Source organism: Haliotis rufescens, unplaced genomic scaffold, assembly GCF_023055435.1.
Source record: "Haliotis rufescens isolate VD_foot unplaced genomic scaffold, xgHalRufe1.0.p SCAF_17, whole genome shotgun sequence".
NCBI lineage: Eukaryota > Metazoa > Mollusca > Gastropoda > Lepetellida > Haliotidae > Haliotis > Haliotis rufescens.
The window spans coordinates 31,684,701-31,706,170 of NW_025963857.1; the positions used below are offsets into that span (position 1 = coordinate 31,684,701).

Consider the following 21,470-nt stretch of genomic DNA (forward strand, 5'->3'; position numbering starts at 1 on the left):
CTCCTGAGATGACTGACGCTTGTTGTACCCCCGACTCAGTTGGAATGAATCCTACCCGGAGGGGACAAACTTCTTCTTAGGTGGTTGTTTATATGAAGAGTCCTTCTGATCCCAGGAACGCTTGGATGGTTCTGTATGCATGACCATATGGTATGTATGGTATGTAGGTTCCGTATGCATATGTGAGGTGAAATGGGGTTTAACATCGCGTCCAAGATTATTGCACTTATATAGCGACGTACATGTACGTGTGTGTGTTTGTGTGGCTGCTTGTACTAGTTCGGACTGATGCCGATTTATAGTGCTAGCTCACTGAGATATCATGCCGCAGTTTAACATGAATACCCCACTCAGATACAGTATACTGACTCCGAGCCGACCAGTCCTTGTTTTAGCCCCTTAATGCCGAGCGCCAGACAGGGTAACAACAAGTACCATCATTTAACGTCTTTTGGTATGACGCGGCCGGGGATCGAACCCCGGACCTTCAGCTCTCCGGGCGGACGCTCTACCACTAGACCACGGAGGCGGTCCTTTATGCATATGATATGTGTGATGTGGTATGTAGGTTCTGTATGCATACATATATATACATATATATTTACATATACATATATATACATCTATATATCTATATCTATATATATGGATGGTATGTAGGTTCTGTATGCATGTACATATGCTATGTAGGTTCTGTATGCAGTGTGCAAAGCAGTGCAGTGTACATATGATATATTCTGTATGCATGTAATATATGTATGATATATATGTTATATATATATGTATGATATATATGTTATATATATATATATATATATATATATATATGTTCTGTATGCATGCATGTATGATATATATGGTATGTAGGTTCTGTATGCAGTGTACATATGATATGTGTGGTATGTAGGTTCTGTATGCATGTACATATGATGTGTGATGTTGTATGTGCATATATATATGATATGTATGGTATGTAGGTTCTGTATGCATGGCCATATATGTGTGGCATGTTAGTTCTGTATGCATGTACATATGATGTGTGATGTAGTATGTAGGTTTTGTATGCATATATATATATGATATGTGTGGTATGTAGGTTCTGTATGCATATATATATAATATGTGTGGTGTTTAAGTTCTGTATGCATGACCATATATGTGTGGTGTGTAAGTTCTGTATGCATGCAAATATGATTTGTATGGTATGTGGGTTCTGTATGCAGTGTACATATGATGTGTGATGTAGTATGTAGGTCCTGTATGCAGCGTACATATGATGTTTGATGTAGGTCCTGTATGCAGTGTACATATGATGTGTGATGTAGTATGTAGGTCCTGTATGCAGTGTACATATGATGTGATGTAGTATGTAGGTCCTGTATGCAGTGTACATATGATGTGTGATGTAGTATGTAGGTCCTGTATGCAGTGTACATATGATGTGTGATGTAGTATGTAGGTCCTGTATGCAGTGTACATATGATGTGTGATGTAGTATGTAGGTCCTGTATGCAGTGTACATATGATAATTATGTGTGATGTAGTATGTAGGTTCTGTATGCATATATATATGACATGTGAGGAAAATAGGTTCTGTATGCATGACCATATGAAATATGTGGTGTGTAAGGTCTGTGTGTAAAGTGTGGATAGTATGGTAAAGTATGTATGGTATGGTCAATTATATATGGGAAAATATACATAGAAAAGTAAGGGTGTTATGTATAGTGTTTGTATTGTATGCCTGGTTTGGATACAATGTATATTTTTGTACATGTATGTTTGTACAAGTGAGTGTGTGTTTGGAACATGTTTGTATGTATGTGTGTGTAGAACATGTATGGTTGCATGTATGGAAGATTCGATTATGTATTGTATGCATGTATGGTTGAGTGTGCCAATCCTGTATGTATGGTGGGTATGTGTATGTATGGTATGGGTGATTGATTGATTGATTGATTGATTGAGTTGGGTTTAACACCACTTTAAACAGTATTCCAGTCAATCATGGCGTGTCAGCTTAATGTGGGAGGAAAGCCCGAAGTGATGCTGGTCCCAGACATTTACCACTTTGGTGAATCCCACAAGCACGGGTATGGTGCTGACAAACCTAGAAACACAATCGTGGCTAACTGGGATTCGAACCCACAATCATAGGTTTCTGGCGTGCCCGAGAGACACAACTCTGCACAGCAAATCGCGGCGCCTTAGATGACTGAGCCACCCGTGACCCCTGTAATGGTATGCCTAGCTTTGTCTGAGATATGGGTATGTCAGACTTTATGACATGGGACATATTTTATAAATGGGACATATTTCTTTGAGTATCATGATAGATTTATACTTGTCCTGAGATTTCAATTAACATTTTATTAATTATTTCAGTGTTGTACTTTAATGAAAACTGCTGTCTCAGGCACTGGGTGATACCCACCCACTGCCATGAATCTACATACTGAATAGCATATGACATCTGAATCAACAATTTGTCTTCTTCTTCTTCTTCTGTTGACCAGGGTAAAAATGTAGAACCATGCATTATGGCTTTGATATCAATATCAATATGCATTATTAATTAGCTGTTAACAAATCAACAAGTATATAACCTTAACAGTTGACATGACTGGGATAAATGACAGGTTGGCAAAGGCATTTTCTTTTTCACTGACAGAAACAAAAATATTCTGTAAATGCTGTTTTACGACATTGACAATGACCTTTGGCAACCAACCTAAATACTTGTTAATCTTATAATAAGACCATTTTATTGTGTTCAGTCTCCTTCAAGCAGTCTTCACTGGTGCTATGACGTGATCCTTCAAGTTGAAATGGGCTCATTGTTAGTTAACAGATGTAAGTCTATCAGAGCCCGATAAGGACAAAAAGGTTTGTGCTGAAGGAGTTCAAAGCACAGGCACACTATTCTGATGGTAAGAGCACACTTTTTCTCAGCTTCCTATGTCTCTTAGTCATATTTTCACCTCAAAAGTAATTTGCTGTTTATTGTCTGGCCTTTTGGAAGATGATGACACCCTCAGCTTCCCAGAACATGGAGGCCATAACCTTTCCAACTAATAGGACAGTCTTTGATTTCTTTGGTCATGGTGAAGTGAATTACTTCCAGTTTTGACTATTATTTTGACTCATAGTAACAAATTGTTGTAAGAACCTTTCTGGATCAGCTTCAAACAGGGCTAGATTATCATGAGATTTCTTGTGCCAGGTGAGGTGTTTTTTTTATCAGATTTCAGAATCGTTTAAACCCAACAAGCTTATACTTTTTTCATTGCCAAAGTTTCTGTGATAATGGAATGTATTCCCCCCTGAGAAATAGCTACTGAAGTAGCAACAATACACTCAGTTATTCGCGAGTCGGTCATCACCATATTGTTTATTCCCTTGATCATTTCTGGTGTTGCCGACGTCACAGGCCTTCCAGAATACTGTTGTCTTCAAGGCTCTCCCTACCACCTTAAACTCCGTTGCCCACCTTTCACAGCGGCATAGGAAGGGGCATAAATCCCATGTTGTAGACACATCTTCGTGGATGGCTTTAGGTGTTAAGCTCTTTTTCTTAAATAGTTGATCACTGCATGTTCCTCAAGTATGTCGATTTTCCAAAGGTCACAGTATCCTGTTATTTTATTCATTTTTCACTGCAAAGGGATTTGCTCAATTAACCCATGTTTTTGTGGATATACCTCTATGACATCATGTAATGTCAACAACAAAGGTTTCACTATTACACAACTCCTTCTATGTGAGCCTCAGAACAATCAATCATTGTACAGTGGCCTGTACTTTGTCTGATTACATGCAGGCTGTGTTATGATACATGTATCCTTTTCAGCTATTATATATCATAACTGTCATGTATAGTGTGTGAAATAGTCTCAAAATATTGCTGGCCAGGTGGGTTATCTAGCCTTAAAAGTTATAAGCCAGTTTCAAATTTCAATAGCATAGTTGGTTAAAACAATAAAACCACTCAATCAAGATAAAAATGATAACTCTAATCTTGCAACATCAATTTGTTATGGATATTAAAAATATTGTAAAACATATTTGATTGTCGTATTGATCTACAGAAACGGGAGAACGTTTGTATATTTTTTATCAACTAAGATAATTGTGTGCATAAAACCATCACCATTAAAATCAGTAAACAGTCCCAGTCAGGCTTCATCTTCCTGAGGCAAGAGCGTTAACGGACTATAAAAGACCAGTTTCCACCTTTGCCGAACTAGGCTGGAATTTCTCACATATTTTGGCTCCCCTAACGAGTTAAATGTGTAGTCCCATCAAAATTGCGTAACGGAATCAACATCTGGTTTGTAAAGAACATGGCAACTGCTATGCAGCTTTAGGTCTATTGCATGACTTACAAAGCATGTGTACCATCAGCTGGGCATGGACAGATATTTTCAAAGCCTTTTCATGTTTTATCAACTTGCTCAAGTGATTTGACACAAGTGAGGTAAGCCCTGTTTAATTACAAAATAGATCTAGATTCTTGATCAGATCATCTTGACTGGGTGCCATTTTGTTTAAAGCAAATGCAGGTCATAGAGGTGTGGAATTTGATTTCCTCCGGTCAATATGAGGGGCATAGAAGGGACATAACTTGTAATAACCACTGGTGGCACAACGATCAAACCATGCAATTCCAGCTTAATTTAGCAAGAGTGGAAACTGGAAACTGGGAGTCAGTTAACTGCCTTGCCTCGTGAAGATTGTTGTGCTTGGGACATTTCAAAACCTTTAGCCCGACCAAAATTTGTAGCCTTTATATTGAGGTTAGTATAAAGGGTATCTGTGATTTGTTGCAAGGTGAACCAGATGTGATGATTTCAAATACAAATCCCAATCTTCAGGAGGAATAGTGACGGTCACAATATTCATTTTACTAGGCTGGTAGAATACGCACTTAAATATTAAAGACAGTGATAAAACAGACAACAATTTCAGTTAAAACACAGTTTATTTTTCATGAAGGTATTTATTGATGTTTAGAGACGTGTGACACATTAGAAAACAAACACAGTAGTTATGAAAATGGTTTGGGGAAAATGCCCAATGATGCAAGCTATACATTTAGCTGATAAGGCCACTCTCTGGTAGAACTGTGGAACAAATTCCTATTTTAGTTAACAAGATGTCCAGTTAAAGCTTCCACTAAAGCTGATCGTCTGGCCTGTTTACCAGGACATGTCCAGGCTCATCTCACTCATGCAAGCAAGGAGACAACATGGCTATATCATGAACACTTTTATTGAAGTGTTATGGATTGAGACGTGAAGAAAAAGCTGGCTATCAGTTTCCATGTATAAGCATTATGTATACCACACAAATAAAGGTAGTAGAAAGTAATAAAACATATCTTTGGAAGTGAGAGAATCACAGGATAGAGCTAACATACGCTTGGCTCCATCATTATTGGTCTGTAGGACATGTGTCAAAAATCAAATTTTTTACTCTGATAAGATAAGTCTCTGGGCACATCTCTGCAGGAGGTGAACTTTCTAATCAGCCTATCAGCTTTCAGCTTCTGAATTTGTGGTACATTTGAGCGAAGCATTTAGACCAGCATATCTGATTTCTGTTCATCAAGAAGGAAGTTAAATGGGGAGCTCCAAATGCAAACATAAATAAAGCTGTGGATATATAATACATCATGTCACTCCCAAATGTCATGTCTTTTACACCCAAAAGGCCAAAAGGGTGTACTATCAAGTGAACATTTGTTGGGGTTTCTTTGGAACACCTAATTATTTTTTAAAGCTGACTGGCTGAAGAACCCATACATTCTTCATTTAGATTGGACATTCAAAGTTAGCTTAGTGTTCACCTAAGATGACCCTCCATGAAGGTATCTCATCATTGTAAACGATCTGATTTTAATGAGACTGCTATCTGTCCACCTGTCCCTCAATACAATGTCTGTATAGTTTCACCACTTCTGCATAGGACACATAGTAGATAAATAAATTTCTGAAACAACGAAAGGAGTGAATGGATGTTCATACTTTACGTCATGGTACTCGTATGAGGTATTGTATCATATAAAAAGATACACAGTCGAAGTGGCAAATCAAGGGACTGAGCTGAAGGTACCGTATCTATTTCTCCCGACATCGGTGTTTCCAACTTTCTGATCACATACTACACGTCAAATATCAGACTTATACACAGCAACAAAGTTAAATTACAACATGAGGAAAAGATACATAATAATTGTACCTGATTAAAAACAACTTCAATGATTTATTCATCAGAAAAATAAATAAATTTGGTAAAACAACAAATGGTGGCCATCATATTTGAAATTATTTTTCTAGTTCACACCATTTTCCAAAATGCTATTCTATTAATGAGTTGTTTTCACTTTTAGTCTGGATGAGGAAAGATTGCTGATACCAATCATTGTCAGGGAGGTACATATGCAGTCCCTGAAATACAATAGTCAATTTAGCTGTCACATCCAGGAACAGGGCGATTGTATTATTTCCTTTCTACTGTAGTTAATTTATAAAACTGCCTACATAAAAAGACTCACGGATGTTCTTCTTACATTTTTTTTCAACTAACACATTTCTAGTTGCCCATTTTTAAATGATGATAAATAAAGGACATAGTCAGGGTCAAACAAAGATCTATTGATCTGTTTTTTGGTTTGTTTACTACTTCACAAGATTCATCTGTAGACACATGGGACAAAGAATAACTCTAAATATAAAATTTCTCAAAGGGAGGACAAATGTTTTTGAGGAGTTAAATAAATAAATAAATAAAGTCAGTAAGTTTTGTGTTTTCGTGTTTCATACCCTGCTTTGTTATCTTGATATCCTAGTATATCACTTTATTGTATTTAAAAGGCGACTAACAGGATCGGGTGGTCAGGCTCGCTGACTTGGTTGATGCACGTCATCGATCCCAATTGCGTGGATCGATGCTCATGATATTAATAACTGGATTGTCTGGTCCAGACTCGATTGTTTACAGACCGCCGTCATATAGCTGGAATATTGCTGAGTGCGGCGTTAAACAACAAAGCAACCAACCAACTATATTGTATCAGAGAGTATTGTTACAATCACAATCACCAGCAAATTCCCTGGAATCCCGGGCTTCATATACACAAGGATTGTGTATAATGAAAAAATGCTTTCTTCCTCAAAGAAGAGATTCAAAGAGTACATGTTGAATCTTCATATTTTTAAAGAAAATGTTGTGTAAACCTTTTATGAAAGATATTTAGCATGAAATTTCTTAGATCTAATATGATAATAAAAACCAGATATCTCTATCACTCTAAGCATTGCGAAGCCCCAAAGATATCCACATAATACAGTGTCTTATATAATGGAATGCCATCAGTTCACACAGACAAACAACTGTACCCATCATTCAGTCATGCAGTTCAAATGGCATGACAGTCATGACAAGTCACACATACAAAACCTGGCAACAAATAAGTAACTAATTTCAGGTTTCTTCCATTGACACACTTTTTCAAGCTTTTCTATCAATCCAATCTACCCAATCTATCACAAGGAACAGCTGTCTTGATGAAACAGTCATCTTCATTCTGTATAATCATTTTGTACCCAATACACTACAACAGAGTTTGTTAACATTGTTACCTGTCGCAACCACTGTAGAAGCAATGAAAAAGATTGGTAATATATATTTAATTTAATTTATATATATTATAAATTCATTGACAGAATGTAAGTAAGACAATGATGAATAAGATATATAACATATACTTGGTTAGAGTAGTTAAATGCATCAAAACAGGATAATACCATATAGCCTTAAGTAGTAGATAACAACATAAATAACAACTATCATTTGAGCCTACAAGTATCTTAGAGAGAAAAATATTTTACTGGTAAATACATCTTCAAATGCTAATAAAAATAATGCTTCGCCTGTTTATTTACATTTTAAGTAATGAAATCATGACACCTTTTGACTTAGATGAGACAAAAATACAAAGTACACTGGCTATACATGTCTATTCTTGAGGTTTATGTCAAGAGAAGTATATTCATGTAAAAAGCTGTTGATGTCAGTTAAATTCCCATTTTTCCTTCATAAAAGCAGCTTTTTCCAAGAGCATCACACATACTCATTTAAGTTTGGAATCGCAGCCTTCTGGAACCTGTCAGGAACCTTCATGAATAATTCAAGAACCATGAGTTTGCTGCAGTTTAAGCACATATCCAAAGCTGGTTGCTCTCGGGTATTTCGTTTAAACAAATCAGAGACAGAGTGCAGTACCACAGCTAGTGTTCCAAGAGCACATAGCCACTTTCGAAATGTGACCCTTGCCAACTGTCAGCAAGTACCAACAAATCACACGATGAGTATACAGCTCTACAATGACAATCTAGACCGCTGATGTAGTGTGTCACACCTACAGGACAAATGGTTCACATGGCTACCAAAAGGAACTGTCGCAAAAGATCACAGTCAACAGCCAGAAATAGTTTCTCTAATTTAGTGTATGGGTAGTTGAAAGGTTTCATTAATCTCATTTTGCATGCAAATTTATTTGATCATGTTTTTGAAAAGTATGTTTTCTAGTTTCATGTCTCTTTCCCAGTAAACTCTGTCTCGTAAAGGACAATATTACAAGTTGAATTCCTTGAAAAATATTGTTGATAATGCATAATTCCGGTACCAATGTGTTGCACAGAACCTTTACGATTGGTTTGAATGTGTGTACACCAACTATAGAGTTCACTTATTATGCTGCATTGGTATCGCTAATCTATGGTTGTTTTCATCTACCAGTATCAAGGTGACAAAACAGTGAACAGTCATTTGATCATCAGAATAAGTAGTTCCATTCTCTGCAATTCTTACAATTTGCCATGAAATGTTTATGTAGGACTTTCAAACTAAAACTGAGTAGAAGACAGGAGCTTTCTTATTATTTCTTAATAAAGCAGTTGAATGAGAATGTTTGAGACAATCCATAAGACCTTTCACAAAGCCATATCTGTGTACTAAAATGAAAGTTGACACTCTGAGATAGAAAAATAGTATTGGCATTTGCATCTCCATTGTTAAGGAATGATAACATACAAATGTACAGAAAATAGTCAAAATATCTAAATAGAAATGTCTGTGACAGAAACTACCAAAGAAGTATTAAAAGATAATTTGTCATCTATCTTATGAAAAGTATTGTTTTTGTATGAATACTCACAGAACAAACACATGCTTTAAAGAACATGTGAAAGGGTATTAAAAATTCTAATAAATATCAATGATTCAACCATTGGACTATTTGTTATGCAAATATTTTCAAAGAACCTTTAGATATTGAAGAAAACATACTGTTTAAAAATTGTCAGCCAAAGACTAAACACATGTTTTTCAAAAATCAACTATTACATTTTGAAGTAAAATATCAGTTGGCATAATGTACAATGTCCTGACCTAGTGCACTACCTACTAAATGCTCTTTGTCCTGTACACAGGATTTCTAAATGTGACTTAGCTAACTTGCTTAGCATCAACTAAACAACTATCTGCCTGGTTACATTCTCATAAAAAATGTTAACATTTATAGAACCTTTTTGAATCTCACATGAAAATATATCATGGAAAAGAGCTGTATCAACAATCATATATCACATAAAAAAGTATATCATAAAAAAATAGAGCCACAAGGCTCTGTAGCTCAACGGTTAATGTTAGATGAAATGAACACCATTTACATTGACAAACTTCAAGCAAGGGTAGAAAAAAGGTACAACTTAACATAAACTATACCACATATATAAAGGAGATTGGGGTGTGGGATCACAAGGACTAGGGGAATTTTCCTCGGCAATTATAACAATTCATTCTGCATATATGTCACCATATTTCAACTTTTTTTGCAATAAAGGGAAAAAAACAAACAAAATCCAACATCAAGTATTTCCTTTTTTGTTGATGGATGATTATGTTGAACACAGATTGAAAGCACTCTTTAGTGATGCTCAAGAAATATGTCAAATTAAAAACGTACACCTAAAAAGATGAAAAGGGTTTCAGATTTGAATTCAACTGTCAAAGATACTGAAATCAGATCAAATTTTTGAGCGCATCTTGATGAAACCATTGGTGGGATATCCAGTGTAAGGTTGAGCAGCGTATTACCAATGGTACAAAGGAATGTTGAAAGTGTAAACTTTTTTGACGAACGACTCTCCATAACGAGCACACTTGGACTTTGTACCAGGTGAGCTGATAAATCCATACACACACATTTCAGTGCAGTGAACAAAATAAAGAAATAAAAATAAATATTATCAAACGTTGCCTGCTGATACAATCAACAGTTCTAGGGCCAGCCACCTGTGCAACATAACTAGTAAAACAGACCAGCTTTTTAGAATGGTCATTACTGATTTAGTAGTATTTATCTCTGAAAAAAATTATACAACATGAGCGATATTTTAAAATAACAAACAATGTACACATCTTTGGAAAAAAACAAAAAATATGTACCTTTTGAAGTCTGTTTCAAAATACTTTATCCTGATGGCACTAAACTGGGAAAGTAATATCCTGATGAATTGTAAACACCATTTGCTACTTTGAAAGATAAATGTGCAACATTTGCATTATTATTGAGCACATATTATGCAAACCGTTCAGGTTCTCAAGACATTTTCCTGTAGAAGGCAGGGGTAGAATCGAATGCATCTCTCTGTAAACTAACACCCACACAGTCTTAATAAATATGTAGATCTTTCCTTTGCAGTATTTTTTACTAACACACCTGTATTAATATACACACCCTATACTGATAATGTTGTAAGCTTACAGTTTTTTTAACAGTAGTACACACCACTGGGTAAAATGTATTTGAGCTCAGGTTAACTGTCTTGAGTAGCATCGGATATTGTTGAATCAATCTCCTGAAATAAAGGGGAGAGAATACCTGAAGTTTTTCAGTTGCCAGCCACTACAAATTCTACATACATGGCATTTTGACTGTGTGAAAACCTATTTGAGTATTCAGGGACTATTTTGTTATGGCATAAGTAAAGAACTAAGAACTGAGCAAAGGAATATAATAAACGCATGACATGCAGAGTATTTAGCTGTTGCATTGATGAAACTACAGGGTAAGAACCCAACACAAGAGAGCTTCAGAAAGATCTGATCTGAGAGTCAATCTACTGTTTACCATTGGGTGATAAAGCAGTGGTGGAGGGGTGCTTGTAATGACTTTGTGTTGAGTTCCATCCGAACGCAAACATCTGAGTAGAAATTGGTAGTAAACTAATATAAAGCCATTTGTAATATTTACCAGGACCCCATTCCACAAAGTGTATGTTGTGCTACAACGGTCGTAAGTCTATGTTAAAGTATGGGAGTTACGATCGTCTTAGCACTGTGATGACTTTGTGAAACAGGACCCAGTATGTTTTGAAATAATCATTAACATCAATTCTTTTAATGAAAAAATATGTTAGTGCCACTCAACAGTGAAATACAGTTGTGCGTGGTGAGTGACTGGACCTTGTATAAGGTCTGACTAGAGTCTAAGGAATAAATACCACCTTCAATCGAGAACCTGCCCTGTGTGAGATACAGCTTTTAGGCCAAAAATACCATGAAATACACATGAAATTGGAATGATGATTTAGGTACAACAAAATCAAAAAACCAAAATAGTCGGGGGTTGTTGGGCACCAAGAGATTGAAAATGGTGTTCATACATTCCGTTTTGTTTCTAAATAAGAAAGAAAATAAAAACTACTAGATCCATCAGTACTGCATACATATATGTAAACAATAAACAAAGCAAAGCAGCTGAAGCAAAAAAGCAATTGAAAAAAAATGCAAGTGGACAAAGTATCACACACTAGCTTCAAGTGGTTCAACATGTGCAGCTAGAACTGAAACCTACATTTTGTACATAGTTGTACATGGGGACAGAAAACTACAAATCTTTCGTTAGTCATAATAAGTTTAGAAGGATCTGATACCTGTATATTTTTCTTAGACAAAGTATTGGCATGGCTAAATGACTATTATCCTGTATCCTTATTAAAAAAAAAATGTGAAAGGTTGGTTAATAAGATTAACAATGCTTCCCTGTAGAATTGCCTCCAAGGATATGTATACCTACCAAGAAATAATGTCTCAGATCATTATCAGTGTTCTAAATTGAGGATTAAAGTCAAAGGGTCCTTGTCATAACACTAGGGTTGAATGTTGGCGATCGAAGGGGAGATTCAGATTCAGGTACTATAGAAGCCAACCTTAAGGACCTCCTTAATTCTGGACACTGATTATTACTTACTTCACTTCCTGCTGGAAATTTGTAGAAACCAGCCAAGCACTTGGTACATGAATATCAGGAGTAAGATGGGAGAGGTAGTGTCCTGTGCTTACTAGGTTAGGTTTCACAATCATAAACTAGAGCTACTGTAGAAAGCATACCAGCAAATTTATAAATTACCCCTAATGCTTGTTTTGTCTACACAGAATTCCAAATTTCCAGTATATTTGATTACTTTGATCATTATCTTACAATTTCAGCTGTGATATACACCCCTCTTATCTTTGACCCAAATAATTTTAAACATTACACATTCAACCCAACCATGTAAATGAAAAAATAAAAAATGAAAAACACAAAGAATATTCAAACAAAAGTAAAATATGGCACAAATATAACCAATTAACGAAATGTAAAAAAATCCCCAAAACAAACAAAAGCACTGTTTTTCAGAATTATTTACCTTCAAAATTGTTGAATAAATCCACCATACATTTGTAATTTAAGGCAGAACAATTATTAAAAGCAATAATTATACTCCACTTACAAAAATAAAATGAACATTGAATACATTCAACAAACATTCAACACCAAAACTCCTGTAATCTGTGAGCAGTATTGTACAGTATCTCAGACCTAAATCTTTAATATAATGCTGTTTACATAAGAAGTTCATAAATAAAGTCATCTGATCTTTTGATCTCTATGCACCCATAACTACAATTATGAGTTGCCAAATACCTGATTATAAATCTTTGTGATATAAATTCACCATTCCATGACAAAAAATGTCTCCTTTCAATTTCATGTTGACCACTACCACTGATAAAAGATATTGCAGCCGAGACAATCAGTGCCCTGACTAGCATAAGACCCCTGCTAGAGTCTCGTGTTTGATATTGTGACGCTATCGCTGTGTATAAACAAAACGTTACAAAGAGACCACATCCATCTCTGCCCTTCTGCCTGTAGCCATTCCAGAGGAAGGAATGTTGTATCAGGTCTGGTGTAAGGCCAGACCGTCATATAGCCAGGACGGCCCCCATCAGGGTCACTCACTTTCCTCTGGAATAGACCCACAGCCACCTACAATTGTGACCATCGCTACCACCCTTCTCAGCTATCATGCTGTTAATGTCCCTTGCATTGTGTCCAGATCTTACGGAATGACTGGTAACTCATGATTTTTAAAGTTTCAGCTCTACAAACATGTCGTCTTCTTGACGATGGCTGTGAAAATCATGAGTTTCCAAATGGCTTTTAAGATTGATGAAACTAATTCATTTCTGCGATTTAACATCTGGGCTCAAACCATTTTGTTGCTCATGATTCCCGTGTATGATCTGGTCCACAATGTATATCCTGTTCAAGGCAACAGGTGATAGGCAGAGAGAGGTGTGTGGACAAATTGCAAACAAAATATCATCAAGTGAAGCATGCAGATCTTGGGTCAAACTTAAAAAGGTGTATTGCTGATTAGATAAAAACATGTATAAGCAGATTTGTTGATTCCGCTGGAGTATGGAGTTAGTAGAATCACTCCAACAGTCGATAGACTCACGAACACATGGAGGGGGAAGGGTATACCCATCAATCAAACTTTGCCTTAGGTGGCGTCCCATTGTTCTCCACATGTCCGTTGCCTTGTACCAGCTCATGATATGTCTTGAACAATTTTGCATACTCAGGTTTTTCTTCTGCATAGGCTTTGAATTCATCTGCAAGTAATGTAACCATCATAGCAAATTAATACAGTTACATCTCACTGCCCGATCATGTCTTTCGTCACTGTCTGAAACGTACAGGTTTTGTATAAACTATAATCACTCGTGACTATATAAGACAGCTTTGTGTGTAATAATGATGTTTGTCTCTTTTAGTCAACTAATGAAATGGGTCTGTTTACAAGTAACAGATGTCAAATCAACCCTACACTATGCATTTTTGTTTGTTAACCCCACACTCAGCAATATTCCAGCTATATGACAGCGGTCTGTAAATAATCGAGTCTGGACCAGACAATCCACTGATTAATATAATGAGTATTGATCCACGCAATTGGGATCGATGACATGCATCAACCAAGTGATCCCGTTAGTCGCCTCCTACGACAAGCATAGTCGCCTTTTACGGCAAGCATGGGTTGCTGAAGACCTATTCTACCCCGGATCTTCACTGGTCTACATCATGCATGATCATTGTGTGAGCCCTACACTTGTCTGATACTAAAATAATGACCATTGATACGTAATAAACAACATAGCTATTGCACTGCAAATCGAACATGTGTTTACGGTTGATGGATACTGTGTATACAAACCTGTAACCTGGGAATATTTGACTAACAAAATGCAATAAGGTGTGTGGCTGATTTACAAATCTATTAAGTCACCTCCCATGAAAACATAAGTTGCTGGGACATGTGCAGTACATTGTCGTGGTGAAAAGTACAGTAACTAATGTTTATCATTTCATGCATTTACATAAGAAATTTGACATAAAAGATGTGAATACATATGGATTTTTATTAACAGAAAGATGTGTTAAAATAAGAGTCACTGGATCTTTAGTTCCTATGACCATGACTGAATTTTAAAATGGTGTTGGGAAAAATGGGTTTTTCAGATTAAAAACGATGTTTCATTGGTCTGTTTTCAGTCGTACAAATGGGTATCTCTCATACCCTCACGTGTAGTCGCACGTTTAAAGGAAGCCAGAAGCTGGAATGTAAACATAAAACTTGTTTCCGTCCGGTTGCGCACGCACCTCCGTATGTCATGTCACAAATCTCGAAGAATAAGCCATCAAGCAGGACTGGACTGGATTACTCCCAGTGGGGATGGCTGGGTGGGAACGTACGACTGAAAACAGACCAATAAAACATCGTTTTTAATCTGAAAAACTCATGTTTTAGTCTGTTTGGGTAGAATTCAACTGACCACTGGAAGGAGGGTCGGGAAAGTAATCAGGAAGTGACCTCTTTCACGTCGAATGTACCAAGTTCCTCACCCCTGTAGTGACAATAGAACATTCGACCAGATGCACGGACGTGACAAGTTGTTTATCACGAACGCACAGCATGGTTAATGCTCTTCGACACACAACTAATTATCGATGCGACTGGACAACTGCACGCGTCAGTTGAACTGTGATCAAAGTGTGGTCGACGTATAGTTTAGTTACAGAGCAACTCACAGTATACAAGGTAACTAAAACAGCATGGTTAATGCTCTTCAACACACAACTAATTATCAATGCGACAGGACACTGCACACGTCAGTTGAACTGCGATCGAAGAGTGGTCGGCGCATAATTTAATTACAGAGCAACTCGCAGTATACAAGGTAACTAAAAAATACGAGCAGTACTATAAAGTATGGGAAGACGATGCATACACCGAATAACCATAATAAAAAAGCCGAAGTACTGCACGCCACAAAAACCATAAGAATGTGTACATTCACCAACAGTTTTTATTGTAACCTGTTATCTGGCACGAAGTGTCGAGCAAAAGTCCAAAGTGAAAAAAGCACAAATTCACTGTCTTTTCTGTGAGATCTGTTGTGCCACCACGAGTGGACCAAACTGTTTGAGTCCTTCAACATCTTCTGTTGAGATATCTCTGAGTTAATGCGAAGCAAACACTGAAGTAGATCTCCACAAGCAGCCCTCCATAATAGCTTGCAGCGAACAATTACTGTGGAGTGCTAATGTTGAAGCTATGGCTCGAATTTCGTGCGGATGAGAGGAGGTGGGAGGTGCGAGTCCTTGCGCCTCGTAAGCTCTGAGAATGACCGCTCTCAACCAAAAGGAGAGAGTATTACGTGTAATTTCTTTCTTTGCATTGGTTGAGAGCGGTATGAACAGCCGTCGAAAATGTTGTCGTCGCTGTTCAGATCACTGCAGGTAAATACGAAGCGTACGAACTGGGCACAGGGTGAGATCAGCGTGATCATGAGGGCCCATAATGGCAGACAAGGAAGGAATGTGGAACATTCTCGAATCTTGGCCAGGAAGTTGATTTTTCGCTAAAAAATCCCATCTGAGACCAAGATGGACGTTGCCATGGTTACGCTGATCGAACGTAATCTGACCGACGTCAATGGCATGTATTTCCGTATTTCAGTGGACGAAGTTGAAGACGATGTCGGCGAGTCAGATCTTGGGCCGATGTCAACAGACCGAGGTCTTCCTGCCACATGTTGCACCGACGCCGGGGCATGTAGAAGTCTCGGAACGCTGCTGACAATCTTGTCCCAAGGAACCTTGACCAGACTGACCCCAGCCTGGAAGCGTATCTGTACTGTAGATCCCGAGTTGGTACCAAGTCCGACTTTTGAAGGTTGACGATGCACCCGAGGTACCGTAGCAGACTCCTTGAAGGACGAAGCCTGTCGTCTAGGTAGAAGGCCACCCTGATTGCCTGCCGATGGAGACATTCTACGACCGTCTTCATGATCCGTGTGAAAATGCACGGGGCCGTAAAAATTCCAAACGAGAGGGCCGCCCACTGGTTATGAATACCTTGGTATACAAATCGGAGGTACTTTTGGAACTCGGAAGCTATTGGTACATGGAGATACGCGTCCTGAAGGTCTATTGAGACGAGGAAGTCATTCGGTAATATCATCTGACGCAGAGAGCTGAGGGATATCATGGTGAATGTGTCAAGTTGTTGGAGGTATGTTGCGTTGAACTTTTTGAGATTGAAAATAAGCCGCATCTTTGTGGAGTTTTTCTTGGGTACTAGAAAAATGGGCGAGTAGTACCCCGGCAATGATGCCGATGTCCCTAGGCGAAGTACTGCCGCCTTTACCACCAACGAATCAATGGCCTCCGTCAGCCGATCCGTTGGTGGAGAGTGGAATGTCAGGGATGACGTCAGTGGTGGCGTCGATCTCAGGCGTTGGGCGTAGCCTGTTGTCAAAATGTTCTGAACGTAAGGGTTGTTGAGGAAAGCCCACCTGTGGGCATAGTGATGAAGTCTCCCCCCTACCGATAGCTCGTCTAAAGGTAGTGTCACAGGGGGAGACTGCAACGACGGTGACGGCAGGGGAAGGGTCTTCACTTCTTCCCCCGCTGGCTCTTTCTCCCTCTTGGATACTTGGAAAAGGAGACCTGGCGACCTTTCCTGTCCGAATCAGTCTTGAGGGACGAGCCGTCGAGGCATGTCCCTACGTCAACGTGGGGCGTTCGAAACCGCTGGCTGTCTGGACAGGTTGTGTGAAGCCGAAATGATGATGTCACGCAAGGATGTCCGAGAGGCTGTTGTCACAATCTATCGCCCACGTCGTTTGTGTAAGCGTAGATGAAGGAGATGTTGTTCTGGTTGACGGTCCATGGACCCCCGACGTAGTCGAATCCTTCTTCGTCGACGCCGTCGAGGTGAGTACCGCCACCATCATCTGGGCTATCAAGGCCACGTCGATATGAAAGTGAGACGAGGGTGTCGTTCTGTCATTATCTCTACGACGCTGATCTCCCAGAAACTCCCTGTGAGAACGTCGCATGTCCTCGTGGGGACGAGGGCTACAATCTCTAACTGTAGAAGTACTACGATCCCCATCGTAGTTATCTTCCGAATCGTACTCCCGACGACCACGAAGGCGATGAACGTCCTCGTGTCGTTTACTGTCTCTCTACAAGGCACTCAACCTGTTGTCCTGTCTGAGTTCACTGTCATCCCGCACGACGTCCCTATCGTCGTTGCTAGAACGAGATACGGACCGACTGGGGACCATAGTCCCCTCATGGGCCTCGTCACCACCCGGTCCCGTCGTAACTGGGGAGGCTGAGTGACGCTCTCGATTAACCGATAGACGAAGATCAGTCGTGCTGAACACAAACAATGGATTACCAAGGATTACATTCCAGGAGTCTACAGGTAAGACATATTTATTATTATCATTACTTTATTAGAACAACAACTGTAGACAAGCGATAAGTACTAGTAGAATACAAACTAGCAGTCTACCGCGAAAGACTTTCTCGAGCTACCAGCTCAGAGGCGCGCTGAGAGATTTGTGACATGTCATAAGGAGGTGCGTGCGCAACTGGATGGAAACAAGTTTAATGTTTACATTCCAGCTTCTGGCTTCCTTTAAACGTGCGACTAGACGTGAGGGTATGAGAGATACCCATTTGTACGACTGAAAACAGACTAAAACAGATATTTTATTTAGAAACCTGCATGAAGGACAGGGGCCAAATATTATCAAACTATCTGATCAAAAGCTGATATTTGCAATGAAACAAAACATTTCTTTGTGTAGAAAATATTACATATACACAGACAGCTATGTTACTGCACACTAGATACAAACCAAATGTCATCATACTATCTACATATAAGGAGGACCAATGACTAAAAATAGATCTCAATACAGTTGTCATGGAAACCAAACCATTTTGAAATAATCAAAGCCAAGCATTATGTTAATTACTTTTTTGGTTTCAGAGAATAAGTTCTTTAGAAATATCATTATTAATTACGAATTTTCCATTTCCATTTCCCAAGCCTTCAAAGAAATAAAAAATGTTATGCCTTTAATATTTGAACAGAGCTTTAACTACCTATTTATAAAAAAATTCAGTTTTCTAGGGTCATGTGATTTCTGAGAAAACGTTCGTTAAACATTTATTTAAAATATCATCTTTGTGCACAAAACCTAAAGCCATTCTGTAAACAAAATCTCAAATGTGAAACAATTATAGACGACAGGTCACAGCATTATTAATCACAGAATCTATAAGTAAGATGGGCTAAACATAATCCTCTGAACAGACTATTACCTACCAAATGAAATCTTGTCATCATTGTCACAGTCCACTTTGTCAAACAGCACCTGCACATCCTGTGTGTTCATCTTAAAGGCATTACACAGGATCTGCGTGAACCCCTCTCTGCTGATGTGGCCCTGATTTTCTGTGTCAAATAACTGAAAGTACACAAGAATTGCCTCCCTTTAACTGAAAGTACACAAGAGTTGCCTCCCTTTTACTATTAATTTCCTTATTATCTGGACTAAAGTAATACCTCATGTAATTGCATAATCTAAAAGAACAATCAAATGCAAGATAAAATAAGGACAAAAGTAAATACACAAAACATTGGATTTGGATTAAATGTGGGTGCTGCGGCAATTACTATTTTTGATTGATTTTTTGACACAATTGATGGGATCATCATTATGATCACTTCAAACACCAGTCTCTGTCAAATACTTTTGAGTCTACAAGCCAAAACTTTTATTTGGGCATAAATAGATCAATAGATAAATTTTCAGTAGAGTTTAGTTTTAACATATATGCTAAAATAAGCTGATCTTATTAGGCCAGAAATTATTTACGAGTCTCGGGCTTTGGCATGGTGACTAAGTTGACAGACTGAAGTTTAGCATTAAGATTTATTCTTGCATGAAAAACAAAACAAAACAAACAGATAACCATTATTTACCTGGAATGCAAACTGTACTGTGTCATTTGAGTTTGCCGGTCCAGACACCAATGATAAACCTATCACATACTCCCTGAAATCTATTGTGCCAGAATTATCCTGTAGAAAGAAAAAACCCACTTAGTATCATATAGTTTACCACAGGCAATATATGCAAGTTATGCACATACAACACAATACCTGTTGAACCATGGACAGTAAAACAAATTGTGTTGCTATTCATTTGCACCAGAAGCAGGCATATTGCTGAAATAATGCTGAGTGTGGCACTAACAATGCTAACAACTAACATGAGTGAGTGAATATGGTTTTACGCTGCTTTTGGCAATATTCCAGCAATATCACGGCTGGGGACACGAGAAAAGGACTCAACATACATTGTACCCATGTGGGGCATTGAACCTGGGTCTTTGGCGTGATGAGTGAATGTCTTAATCACTGGGCTACCCCACCGCTCCAACATTCCATTCACAAGTCGTTTCTCTTGTGCTTATGTTAGCTTGATCACTGTCTGGAAAATCAGTGGCTGATGGCATGAGCAACATTCCATGCTGTCAGGTTCGATGACAACCAAACAAGGATACCCATGGTAACCACTGATCCCAATATTAATCATCTCTTATAACACCCATGAGGTGTTGGGGACCTAATCTTAACCATAATACCTACAGTGTAACCAAAGCAGTAAGATTTTGTAAAGCAGAGCTTTTGTTGAAAATCCCTGGACACCCATCCCAATATTAATCAGCTCTTGCAGCAACCATGAGGTACTACTGGGGATCTATTCTTCCCCATAACCCCTACAGTGTCATTGTATAGCAGAACCCTTGTTGAAACACTAGCCACAAGAAATAACCTGTGCATAATACGACCAACCCCCTTTCATACCCCCTCCTCGTGGCATAAAAAAACTCACATAATAGATGGCGATATTCAGTTTATATTCTTACCCGGTCATACAAAGCAAATACTTCCTCTAAAGCTTGGGACTTGGGCAGGTGTAAATAGCTGGCAAATTCCTCCAAGTTGATCTGACCGGATTTTGCTATTTTGCAAAACTTCTCTAAATATCCCTGCATCTGCTTAGAATTAACTCTGCAAAAGATAACATCCATTCATGAGAAGACAAAGGATATCACAACTTTTCTGAATGCAAGGGCATAAACATATGAGAATTCAAACAGAGCTAAAACCCATTTATACGTTTAAACAGAAAATCTCTAATCTGCATGACAATCAACAACATGGTCAAACAGTGTTCTCAAACAAATGTTATAGCAGTCAATATGTTTTGACTTCCTACATATAAACCTGTTTTTTAATGAAAAACCTCTCCATTATTGCAATTGAAATGCCACATTAGCAACACAATAACAGCCAGATAAGCTAACAAATAATACCCATTGCTTCAAAAGGAAATGAGTCAATATAGTCTGAAATGAATATGTTTACTGAAAAGAAATTTTGAGGAAGGTACAAACCCTAGTTTCTGATGAAGTTTCTGAAATTCTACTAATCCAGCCTCCATAGGCAATTTCAGTCTAGCTGCTCTAACCATCAAACGACAATCGTCATATGTGTGGTCTGTTACAGGACAATTGAGATGTCTGAAAACAGAAAAATTTGAAAATTAAAACAAAAATGAAACATATATTTTTTTTAATTAAAATAACAAAACCCACATTCATTACAATGAATTCCTATTTTGGGGGGATG

General features: G+C 38.1%; 1 protein-coding gene across 3 annotated transcripts in view; it reads right to left on the reverse strand.

The window, feature by feature from the left end:
* Nucleotides 1–5,788: 5,788 nt before the first annotated feature.
* Nucleotides 5,789–21,470, reverse strand: part of LOC124142595 (lysophosphatidylcholine acyltransferase 2-like) — a 50,615-nt gene continuing 34,933 nt past the window's right edge. For 2 of the 3 annotated variants that reach the window (XM_048397881.1, XM_048397883.1), the window contains exons 9-13: nucleotides 21,236–21,361; nucleotides 20,705–20,849; nucleotides 19,755–19,853; nucleotides 19,095–19,236; nucleotides 5,789–14,016 (exon numbers count right to left, since the gene is read on the reverse strand). In XM_048397881.1, coding sequence (XP_048253838.1) covers nucleotides 13,889–14,016; nucleotides 19,095–19,236; nucleotides 19,755–19,853; nucleotides 20,705–20,849; nucleotides 21,236–21,361 — 640 coding nt within the window. In that variant the 3' untranslated portion in view covers nucleotides 5,789–13,888. The remainder of the gene's footprint in view (nucleotides 14,017–19,094; nucleotides 19,237–19,754; nucleotides 19,854–20,704; nucleotides 20,850–21,235; nucleotides 21,362–21,470) is intronic. The other variant, XM_048397882.1, reaches the window with a different exon arrangement.